The sequence below is a fragment of the Chenopodium quinoa genome, unplaced genomic scaffold (assembly GCF_001683475.1).
Source record: "Chenopodium quinoa cultivar QQ74 unplaced genomic scaffold, ASM168347v1, whole genome shotgun sequence".
Classification (NCBI taxonomy): domain Eukaryota; kingdom Viridiplantae; phylum Streptophyta; class Magnoliopsida; order Caryophyllales; family Amaranthaceae; genus Chenopodium; species Chenopodium quinoa.
The window spans coordinates 2313373-2325567 of NW_018742770.1; the positions used below are offsets into that span (position 1 = coordinate 2313373).

The following is a 12195-nucleotide window of genomic DNA, read 5'->3' on the forward strand; positions in this document are numbered from 1 at the left end:
CAAAGATTGCCAATTCTTGGAAAATCAAGCTTTTGTTTGCACAATGCCCTTTCTTTCCTCAAGTGACTACTTTCATGCCAAAGGTGAGATGATAGATAACATTGGTAGTATAGTTTTTCATAAAAATTTGAAGAAACTACCACTAAAATTAAATGAATTTCCTCAAACCATATTAGTTTTGACAATAATCAAGGCATATAGTTTTAGATGATCAATAAATTGTTATTTTATATGAAGTATAGAGATGTGAATGGAAATTGTGGAATATTAATTATTTTTTTTAAATACATGTAATACAATGTATATACAATAATGACGTATATAATGTATATTATTTTAGAGTACAAAAGAGAGGCAGTGGAAATAATTATTTTTAAAAAATTAAAGTCTAAAAAATTGTAATGTGAAGCATATAATAAAGTATAGTATAATGTATCCGAACCAAAAATTGTAGAACAAATGACGTATAATAAAATAGAAAGATAAAAAAAGCATGGGTGGTAAATAATATTATTTTTGATCTTCAACTACACATATAACATATACTGCGTATATAAATAAATAATTACTCATACGTACAATTGATATTAACTCATTAAAAAAAAATATACAAGTTCGATCTTAAGTCTACCTAAGAAGACATTTATATATATGCTCTAAATTAAGTTCATGCCTCATCAATGCCATATTACCTGAAAACATCCAAACCGGCCGGTGGGTCAAGAATTTGAACAAATTGATATATAGAATATTCACAAACTAAAGGAAAATATATTATGAATCAATAAGGTTGAACAACCTTGATTACAAAATTAATCAATTAATCCATAACTAGTTGGCATTGAAGAATACATACTCCATATGTGAATATATAATCGGTGGCAATATTTGTCATTGCATAATTTGAATTTAGTATTTAACTTTAATTTCCACTAGTCCTTATTACACTTATTTGGGCTGTTCACTTCAGCTTAATTTCAGTCCAGTTCATTTCAATTTAGCTACTCCAATCAATCCAGTTCAGTTTAACTTCTAATTTCCTTCTCTCATAAAATATTCATTTTAGCTTTATTCAGTTTAGTTCAGTTCAGCTCCAACTAATTCAGTTCAGTTCAACTTAATTCACTAAATGTGAACATATATGCCCTTAATCTATCATAAATTATTTATAACAATCTATCACAAATTACTACTCTTAGCTTCTATAGAGTCCACATTAGGTATGTAACACATTAAAATAGGGAACCTTATTGAAATGCGGGTGTAATAAAGTTCCCCATTTAACGATCATAGCATTGCCACTTGACGATGAATATAGTGGACAAAAATTTTTGATTTTTCAACCTTTTCTTATATAAATATTTTTCCTTACAAATTATCATATTTCTATATATCACATTGTACAGTGTCTTGAGAGGCAAAGATATATTCTCTAGAATGTACACCGATTAGGTCATTCTTCTTTCTTTCTCAACTCTCAGATCAAATAGGCATTCCTTTTGTTTAATAGTCATCAGTCACACACGAGCACAATTAAGGGAGATCCATGTAATTACCAGTTCTTGTGTAGAAATAGTTTTTTTTTTTTTTTTTTTTTTTTTTTTTTTTTTTTTTTTTTTTTTTTTTTCTTGTGTAGAAATAGTTAACTGAATAACATCACAAACAAAACGAAGGGATAAAGACGGAATACTCATGAGTCACGATATTGATTTTTGGTTATAAATTTCAAGAAAGACTTTTGGCCCATGTAATATACCAAAAGATAATTGTAACACTAGGGGAAACAAATTACAATACAACCGATGGTTTATATAATTTATTAATTTTCACTTACCCCTAGATGTTACAAAATTTGTGGTTAGTATAATATTACCCAAAAGTACTTTACAATCGATGATTCATTCTATCCACCTGATTTTTACTTAGCTAACTTATACGAGTACATAATACAAACTTATTCAAAAGGTCGGTGATACATAGTACTTGCTCTGTTCTGGGAGCACCTGCCTCCCATCGATCCAGCGCTTGTGGCTGCAGCCATGCTACGGATCCCCATGTCCCTTTTAGACAAAGAAGATCTAGGTTTACAAGGAGGGAGAAGAAAGTACCCCATATCTAGGGATGACAATCCAGTCCGGCTCTGACCCTACTCCGCCCGGCTCCGATCCGAGAAAAAAAATCCGCTCCGAATCCGAGAAAAAAAAAATCCGCTCCGAGTCCGAGAAAAAATTAAGTCGAGTTCGACTCCGTTAAAATAATCCGACTTCGAGTCGGAGGAAGGTCGGAGTCGGATCCTACAAAAAATCCAAGAAAAAAAATCCGACAAATGTCCGACTATGACGGATTATCAAACTTCGACTTCGATAGATCGTGGATTTTGGTGTGGGTCATGGTGGCATTGGGTGTAGGTTGTAAAGGCCCAAATAGCCCAATCTCTCAAAGTATATTAAACAACGAAAAAAACTCGGAGTCAGGTTAGATCTGATTCGAAATCGAAGGTCGGATATTGAAGTTGGAGTCGGAGTCGGATTTAGCCTCCGACTTCCTGTAGGGTCGGAGTCGAATTTAGCATAATCCGCTTTGAGTCCGATGCTAAGATTTACGATTATTTGGACCATATTTGCCAAAATTTTTACACTAATTAAGTCATTGTAACAAAAATGGTTTCAATTTCCACATAAAATTATTAAAGCACCGATTTTATTATTCATTTTTTTATCATTGTTTTTGGCTATTAGAAAAGCTTGGAATGTCATCAAGATTCTACAAGGAAAAAAAAATAAAATAAAAAAACATTAAAAAAAAAACAGAATCTCCTAATTGTACAATGGACTAACGATGTAGGGCCTAATTAGGCTGTTTAGATTGATTGGCAATAAGGCGGCACCGGCCTTGAGTTTGGTTTATAGCCTTTTTCTCTTATTCCTTTCTTAGCTTGCTTATTTGGAGTTAATTTCAACGAATTCCTGAGTTTTCATTGAATACTTCTCTATATGATTTGATGAAATAATCAAACATCTACAACGAATTGTCCAAGGATGATTATATCGCCACTAAGAGCGACCCATGCTTTATAGGCTAACATGCTAAACAGTAAAACAGGTCAAAGTTAATCTTGTTATTACATCGGGATCAATCTACCCTACAAACCTGTTAGAGATATGAGATATCGGAAAATATACGTATGATATATTTTCCGTAGATATCATTAAGAGAATAATATATTTAGGATATTTATGTTAAGATATTATTTTGAGAATATATCTTTAGGGTTTATGGTTATGTTAGTATATTTTTAGGAATATTGTTTCCTATCTTATGAGCGTAGGTTTTGTATAAATACTCTATCTATTGATAAATAATAATCAAGCCATTCATTCTCTCTTCACCCTAATTTGTCAAAACCCCTTTGTATTTTTGTCAAATTGCTAAAATAAATAATAAGTGGACCGGTCTGTCATGCACATGACGGACTCGTGCCAAATTTCAAAGATACATGTACATGAACAATCTATGGCCCACTGATGTGTATTTAGTGTCATGTCGTATTTGAAATAGGTTAAGCCATTTTTCGTGCCGTGTTTGACAAACCCTCATGCCAGTTCAACCTAAGCTCATCTCTAATATATTTTGTAATTGGTAAATATTTATAACTTGAATGAATCTGTTGTACTTTAAAATAAAAGTTCGACAACAAGGTCGGCTGGTACAAGAAAAAACCACGAGTCTCATTCACCTTACCAAATAAAAAAAATAAAATTAAAGATTGTCAATTTAATAAATAGGAGTTGAGCAAGACTCATTGTCAAAGCATACAGTATAGGAGAGGAGTATTAGTGGTAGTAAGACTTAAAAGAGGTAGGATGGTAGTGGCTGGGATTATTTGGAAGTTAAGCTAATTGGAAAATACCGGTAAGGTTTAAATAGTGGCTGAGATTCTTTGAAAGGTAAGCAATCTCAATTTTCCATTATTTTCTAAACTTGGACAATTTTTATGACTTGTCTCCCAAGGGAAGTACCACTAATGTTTTTAAAGTTAAACCTTTTTACTCATACTACTAGGAATTGAAGTACTGTACTACTGTAGGAGTGACCAAAAAATATTGACCCAGTTACGTATTGTTAAAGTTACTACCTATAGATACGTGAATTTTACTTTCAATATATTGTTTTTTTTTTCTTTGGATTTTTTTTAAAGAAAAAAAATAAAGTTAGTTGAATATTAATTAAGATTCATGTTCAATTTGATTTTTACTAGTTAAGTTTGACTTTACAGGCTACGCTTTGTGAGAGTGAAAGGAAAGGATAAGGGAATCTCTACTCCTAAAGAGCTTATATTGAGATTAGATATTGACCTATTGTCACCCTATCTTATGTCGAGATGACCTTCAATTAGGGGTGGCAATTCGGGTCAGCAGGTCGGGTTCAGATCAGATTTCGGGTCGATTTCGGGTTATGCTTAGAAACTATTAAAAATAGTGTAAAACTTAATATTATTACGAAATATGAAATTTGGGTCAAATCGGGTCGAATTCGGGTTGTTCGGGTTCGGTTCAGGTCGGGTTCGGGTCTCTCTCAGTAACTTCGGGTCGGGTACGGATCGGGTTTTCGTGTCGGGTCAGGGTTTGCCAGCCCTACCTTCAATTCATTTTACAAGGCATGTTAAAATTGGCCTTAAAGTTTCCAACCATAATGTCACTAGCTTCATAGTTCTATGGACTATTGAGTATATGGAAAGATATAAAGACCTCTAATTAAATGAAGAAACCTTAGACAGTTAGACTCCTTTCCAAAATTCACATTCATATCATTCAAATTTCCCAAAAGCCACCGTAGCTTCTTGTATGGGAGCTGCAAACAGGCTACGCTAAATTCAACTTTAATGGTTCGATCAAAGCAAATTAAGATTTGGCATGGGCCGAGACAACACAACTAATGTCGAAGCACCCAACAACTCCCACTTGGGGAGCTACTTCGTCCATTGTCGCATTGGAATCAAGAAGATGCAAAACGAGGGTGACAACCTTCTTGTTATGAACATCAAATTGAGGAAGACAAGCCCATGTTAGTCTAACTTAACACAAACGAGGTTTGCCCACTACTAGTGTATTGTATGACTTGTGCCACAGGTACCATCGTAACTCAATACAACACGAATTGAGTTTATGCCCGCCCCGCCCCATGCACACCTCTATCGAAAATCTTGATCTAAGTGATCAACATGTATATTGTTCTCAAAGTGCTTCCCAGGACCTCACAGTTATGCACAAGTAAATACATAACAATGACAATTTTGTAAATTATGACATTTTGACAGAGATCATATAGTACTACTGAAACAGTAATACTACATATGATTTCAGTAGTATAAAAGACACTCTTAGTACTACTTAAAAAAATATCTCAGTAAAACTATTAGGACTTTCAGTAATACAATTTTGCTTGTGTCTAACGGTAATATATTAAGACTTCCTCATTGTTCTCATACTCATACCCAATGAACTAAATTTTCCCATAACAAATATCCAAAACACACCCTTATATTAGCATAACATGATTCCAAGGACAATGAGACATGAAACAACAAAGATGCCATCTCTATTTGTCAGCTTCAATGTATCTCCAAATCATCTATTTCAAAATATTCTCCCTTAAATCGAAACACAATCCATTTTGTTGCTTTGTTCGGTGTATAATTGGTCATTTCAATGATTTCGTGCTCAAACACCACCTGAATAATGACCTTAAAATCATGTACAAAAAAGTCTCAATAATTTTTTTCTTCTTGGTTTCAAGTGTCACAACTCTTTCCTACGAGCTCTCTTGTGTTTGGATGAGACAATTTATAACCAGGTAACTTTTAATGGCCCTGCATTTAACAAGACCCAGGTTCTCGGGGTCCAAGATTTCTAGCTCAAGTTATAGTTCAAAGCATCATAATTGTAGCCTAAGATTACGCCCACACATAACTACCTCGCTAATACGAGTATGGAGTATTCCGTAGAGTATGGAGTACTCCGTAGTTGATTACACCCTTTATCTCCTTCGGTCTGGGGATCAAATGTAGTGAATGTAAGAATAGAGCGAACTCTGATAATTTATTGTTATATTGTATGGGGCTAAATCAAAAGGGATAAATCATGGAAGGAAAATGGGCAAACTTAGGTAGTGGGGGTGGTGATGGGGGGTAGGCATGGAGCACCATTAAACATGGGTGAAGGGTAGATCCGTCTGTTTTAGTAAAAAAAATTTACTAGTACTTCGTCCCTTAGAAAGATTGCCCAATTTTCATTTTATGTCGTCTTGGAATCGTGGGACAAACTCGAAGGGACCGAAAGGGTATATATAACTCGAGACAATTTTAGGAGATCATTCAAAATTTGTCAAAATTGACACTACCCAAAACCCTATACCACATCACCATACCAAGAATAGACCAACTTGAAATCTTCAAAGCCCATGAACAGTGTTATTCAAAAACACTTCAAACCCAAACTTAAGGCTCGACCAACCCAAACCCAACCTATAAAAAATAAGTACTAGCAAGTAATTGCAACTATACAAAATCAGAACACACTATATAATGAATTAATGGGGTACAAAAATACTCTTCAAAAGTCCAAAATTCAAATGTTAAATCAACTAGGGTGAGTAGCTTAAATTAGAGAGGGAAAATAATAAACCCTAAAACAAATTATTTAAAAAACAACACTAATGCATAATATAAAGAACTATACTTGACAGTTGAAAAATAACATTAAAATGTAAAACAAAATCTCAATTCAGAAAATGTGTTTTCTTTCGTGTGAAAATCGCCTTTGTAGGTAATCAATACAATATACAATGCGAAAACTCTCATACAAGACAAATTCAATAAGGAAGCTACCAAAACCCTTAATTCGAGCTTGATGTACGAAGGACCAACTCCTATCATAGCAAATTTTAACAAACCACCAAACAAAGTTACAAACGAAATATCATTAAATTGCAGTTACAAGCACCCAACAACAGTAACAATTCTGTTCCTTAATATCCTACAAAATCCGTAGTAACTAAGCTTAAATTCATCTCAACCAAACTAAAATTATACAAGACTTTAAAAGTTCCACCACACTGGTATGTTCCTAGAGGCAGAGGTGGGGGGGGGGGATTTTAGGCCAATAATTTCGGAAACACGACTTAGAAGCACTTACGATGAACGATTGATGGGCCAGACTCATCATACTCACCCTTGGAGATCCACATCTGCAAAATATTGAGGATATATATTAATGTACTACCCTGAATAACTCTAATAATTCTCCTCGACAGAATCATAAAGTGCATTGGAATTGTGGTACAAGGGGAAAGGGAGAAGGGGCAGTACCTGTTGGAATGTGCTAAGTGATGCAAGGATAGATCCTCCTATCCACACACTGTACTTTCTCTCAGGTGGAGCAACAACCTTGATCTTCATGCTATTAGGGGCAAGAGCAGTAATCTCTTTGCTCATACGATCAGCGATACCAGGGAACATAGTTGAACCACCACTGAGCACAATGTTACCGTAAAGGTCCTTCCTGATGTCGACATCACACTTCATAATGGAGTTGTAGGTTGTTTCATGGATACCAGAGGACTCCATTCCGACTAGTGAAGGCTGGAAGAGGACCTCTGGGCACCGGAATCTCTCAGCTCCAATTGTGATCACCTGACCATCAGGTAGCTCGTAGTTCTTCTCTATTACAGAGCTGCTCTTGGCCGTCTCTGCCTCCTGTTCATAATCAAGAGCAACGTAGGCTAGTTTCTCTTTAATATCACGAACAATTTCCCGTTCAGCAGATGTTGTGAACATGTAACCTCTCTCGGTAAGAATTTTCATGAGATAATCAGTAAGATCACGACCAGCAAGATCCAGACGGAGGATAGCATGAGGAAGAGCGTAACCCTCGTAGATTGGCACAGTGTGGCTCACACCATCACCAGAATCGAGTACAATACCTGTTAAGAAGACCAAAAAATTCAGGAAACAAGAAGAAAACAGAAATGAGAAGGAAAACACAGAAAAAGCAAAAAAATGCATATAGTCAGAAAGTAGGAACAATTAAACATCTGAAAGAAAGTGAAAAAAATGACAGCAGAACACCAGATGGATATGAGACCTACAACATCTGAATTTTAAATTTTAAAAGAGATCATTAGAGTAAATAGGTGGGTTTTTTAAGACAATATGGTCCAAGTGAGGCAAGAGCCTAGAAGTAAGAAAGGTTATAAATATCAGGTAAATCACTTTGTTCACCAAGTGATTCTAAACGAGGTCGAGAAGGTTCTGAAACGCAGTGACATGCCCTTTTATCAGTTTTAGACTTTTATGTCATTTCCATGAAATGAAGTTTATCAGCAGAGGAACAAGCAGAAAAAATGGGGAACATAAAATCAGGTTGGCAAGAGTTTTGACACAGAACGTATTGAAAGTGGGAAATGAAACCTTTGCAACGAAAAAATTTAGCATAGTGTAAATGTGGAATCACCAGATAAAGGTTACGATACAAAAAATAATGATTTGTGATTAAATCACTACCAACCTGTAGTACGACCACTGGCATAGAGTGAGAGAACGGCTTGAATGGCAACATACATAGCAGGAACATTGAATGTCTCAAACATAATCTGAGTCATCTTCTCCCTGTTAGCCTTGGGGTTCAGTGGGGCCTCAGTTAGCAAGACGGGATGCTCTTCAGGAGCAACACGAAGTTCATTGTAGAAGGTGTGGTGCCAGATCTTTTCCATGTCATCCCAGTTGCTAACAATACCATGCTCAATTGGGTATTTCAATGTCAAAATACCTCTTTTAGACTGAGCTTCATCTCCAACATATGCATCCTTTTGGCCCATACCAACCATGACACCAGTGTGCCTGGGACGACCAACAATACTTGGGAAAACTGCTCTTGGTGCATCATCTCCAGCAAACCCAGCCTGTCAAGGAAAGTAGATTGAATTAATTCAACACTTCAAATTTCTCAAAAGACGTTAAGTAAACTACATAAAGAAAGGGAAAAAATACAATATAAAATGTCACCTTAACCATTCCGGTTCCATTATCACAGACAAGGGGTTGAATATCCTCTCCGTCAGCCATCCTTCTTTATGCTACACAAAAAAAGTGTAAATCAAAAGGTTAAGTAAACATCAATTCTTATTAAGAATTTGAAAATCTAGAAGTGAACAAGTGACATCAATCATATAAAACTTGTCAAGTTGCTATCCCTTACCCCACACTGTTTTTTAAACTGATCCCTAAAACTTCAGCGATCTGATAGACTGCTTCAAATGTAATCAGTAAAATGTCTTTTTGAAAAAAATAACCCACTTGTCTTTTGAAAATAACTTTAGATATGCAAATCATCCAACTTTATTAAATCATAAATGACTCATAGACTGGATCTAATTTCTAGTAAATTGAAATTTCAAAAATTACACCTAAGTTAAAATAAAAAAAAGCATATCCATCACGAAGGAAAGTTAGACAAGTAAAATGTGATGGAAATACAATGAATTTTTCAATAGTTTACTTAATCTGATAGGGACTTAGTAATCAAAAAAGTTAGGAGAAACAACTATTTTTTGATTTCACATGGTGAAAAAATCAACCTGCACCTAACTTATATTTGAACATAAGAGAATTCCCAAATCCCAATAGAGCTCAAAGCAAAGAGCATATTGTAGATGATTAAATTCTCATGCAAGGGCAACAAAATTTAGACCTCAAATCAAATTCAAGTAGCACAAATGCTTCCTCAACGTACGCATCATCTATGATGATTAACATTTGCTATATTGCTCTTTCGTGTTAAAATTTCACATAAAAAACATCATAAACCTAAACCACCACCATCATGATGCAAATTACTTGCCTATCTATAGTCTAGATTTATAAGCAACAAAATAAAGATACTACAACTTTCAACAGTCAAGACAACATAAACTTTGATCAAATCAAAGAAAAACCAAACTACACACTGGAAAAATCAAGGGCCTCTAATATAACTGCTACGCCAACATCCGTATCCCTGAGTGGCTAGAGTTTGCACCTTCCCCACCCAGCCACCCATGAGCTTAGAAGTCCATTTCTCCTCACCTTAAAATCCCTGGTTAGTGAAGGTGGCCTCTTAGCGCCTTTTGTTTAGTTTCAAGCCTTGGGCCATTTATCTTATAATCGAGATCCAAATGGGCTAGGATTCCAGGAACATTGTTCATTAAAGCAAAAAAGGGAGATAAGACAAGGGGGAAAAAAATAAAAATAAAAAAAATAAAAAAATATAATAGCATGGATAAGGACATTCTGCCAATTTTACAAGTTCACCAGTTGTTAGTTCCTGCCAGTTTTCCCATGGGAAATAAAAACTAGTTAGGCAAAACCTATATGGATCAAGTGACTCGGGATACTTGAAATCTCATTTTGGATTAGAAGCAAACATAATTTCCACAACATGTTAAACTTGTAAACTATTTCACATCTAAGGGTCCGGACAACGTTTATTGAAGCACAACACATTCCAATACCACTCAGAAGATCTAATTCTCCCCCTCACTCTGTTATCAAAAGTCAAGCAATAGGCATTACACCACATACCATACATCACTTCTCATGTCCTAATTGACCAAAAGGAGTTATTGAACCAACTCAATTAATACACATAGGACTAGAGCCAAAAGATTAAACAATCAATCCTTAAGATTCAAAACATATGACACCATAAAAGAAGAAACTTCATCCATTACACATAGGACTAGAGTCTAGAGCCAATAGATTAAGCAATCAATCCGTTCTATTCAAAACATATGATATGACATCGTAAAAGAAGAAACTTCATCCATTACTTCTCTCAATTTGATTTCACAAAAATTAACCACACAATTACTTTTACAATTTTGGCTACAATGTATATATTGTAAAAAAAATTACCAGTCAAAGTTATTACAATAAATCCGAGGGCGCCTTCATAATACGAAAAAGACGGCCCTTAACACTAAAATCCAACCTACCAACCAACAATCAAGCCGAAAGCTACCGGTTACAACATACAATTATATAGAACTAACAATCAAGCCGAAAGCTACCGATTACGACTTACGATTGTATAGAACCAAAGGCAGCGGCGTAAGATACACATTTAGACCTCCCCAAACCCCACCATAGACAAGATTCTCTAGTTAATTCTTCGGGTGTTTTCAATAACATGCAAACTATTATTCTGATTTACTCCATCATAAATCACTCAAATAAACTACAACAAATTCCAACATACTATCTAACACTCTAACCTAAAACCCTTACCCTAAACAAAGCACAACTCATTTTAAATTTATATAATTGATTTTAAACTATGGGTTCAATTTATATCACAGGTTAAAAAGCATAATAATTAAAGCAAAATATAACAATAGATCGGACCAACAAAATTTCTACAAATTTAAACATTAATTCAAGCTCATGCACGAAAATCGATGAAGCAAATTCATTTCTAAAAAATTATAAACGCAACAAATTCAAAATTTAAATCAACAAAAACATGTAAATATTAAACAAGATTAAGAACAAAAACAAATTGAAATGATATGATGAAAAAGAAAAATATTCCGAAAAAAGATTTTACCTTTAGAGTAAGGAAGATGCCCTGCAAAATGAAGAACAGAGAGAGAAGAGAGAGAGAGAGAGTGAGAGGAGAGAGAAAGAGAAGAGAATTGGAGAGAGTGACAGCGAGATTGGCGGAATATATTGATGGTGCGCTGTCGTTTTATTCAAATGTTTTTGAATGAGAGAATAAATCCAGTGTATGAATTTGTGTGTGATAAAAAAATTAAATTAATATTTCAATGAATTTGTGTGTGATAAAACAATTAAATTAATATTTCAAAAAAAAAAAAAAATTAAGGTTTTCATATTGGCAATTTAGGCAACCCTAATGAGTGTAATAATTACTTGTATTATCATTAAATGGAGGTGTTATTGTCATACTCCCCCCGTCCCCGAATGATAGTCACTATTTCCATTTTTGGACACCCAAAATGTTAGTCACATTTCACAATTTTAGGTCCCATACAATGACATAAAATGACCTTAATTGAATGAGTTGTCTCCCTTTTTAATGACAATGAGTTTCTCTCTCTTCTTTTTGTTTTGCAAATGATTGAATTTTAATTCCTATGTAC

At 34.6% G+C, this 12195-nt stretch overlaps 1 protein-coding gene across 1 annotated transcript; it reads right to left on the minus strand.

Moving 5' to 3' along the window:
• Window positions 1–6880: 6880 nt before the first annotated feature.
• Window positions 6881–11834, minus strand: LOC110724668 (actin-7). Its single transcript, XM_021904105.1, has 5 exons — window positions 11640–11834; window positions 9062–9132; window positions 8565–8958; window positions 7367–7980; window positions 6881–7245 (listed from the first exon to the last, which is right to left on the minus strand). Exons 2-5 carry the CDS (start codon window positions 9119–9121, stop codon window positions 7180–7182), a joined length of 1134 nt encoding a protein of 377 aa, XP_021759797.1. The 5' UTR covers window positions 9122–9132; window positions 11640–11834; the 3' UTR covers window positions 6881–7179.
• Between the last annotated feature and the right edge of the window lie 361 nt (window positions 11835–12195).

Bases quoted from the DNA above. Each gene is read 5' to 3' on its own strand.
- LOC110724668 (XM_021904105.1), bottom strand. From the start codon at position 9,121: ATGGCTGACGGAGAGGATATTCAACCCCTTGTCTGTGATAATGGAACC. The intron at 7,981-8,564 runs GTTGGTAGTGAT...TCTTCTTAACAG, and splicing joins TGCCAGTGGTCGTACTACAG to GTATTGTACTCGATTCTGGT. The intron at 7,246-7,366 runs GTACTGCCCCTT...AATATTTTGCAG, and splicing joins CACTTAGCACATTCCAACAG to ATGTGGATCTCCAAGGGTGA.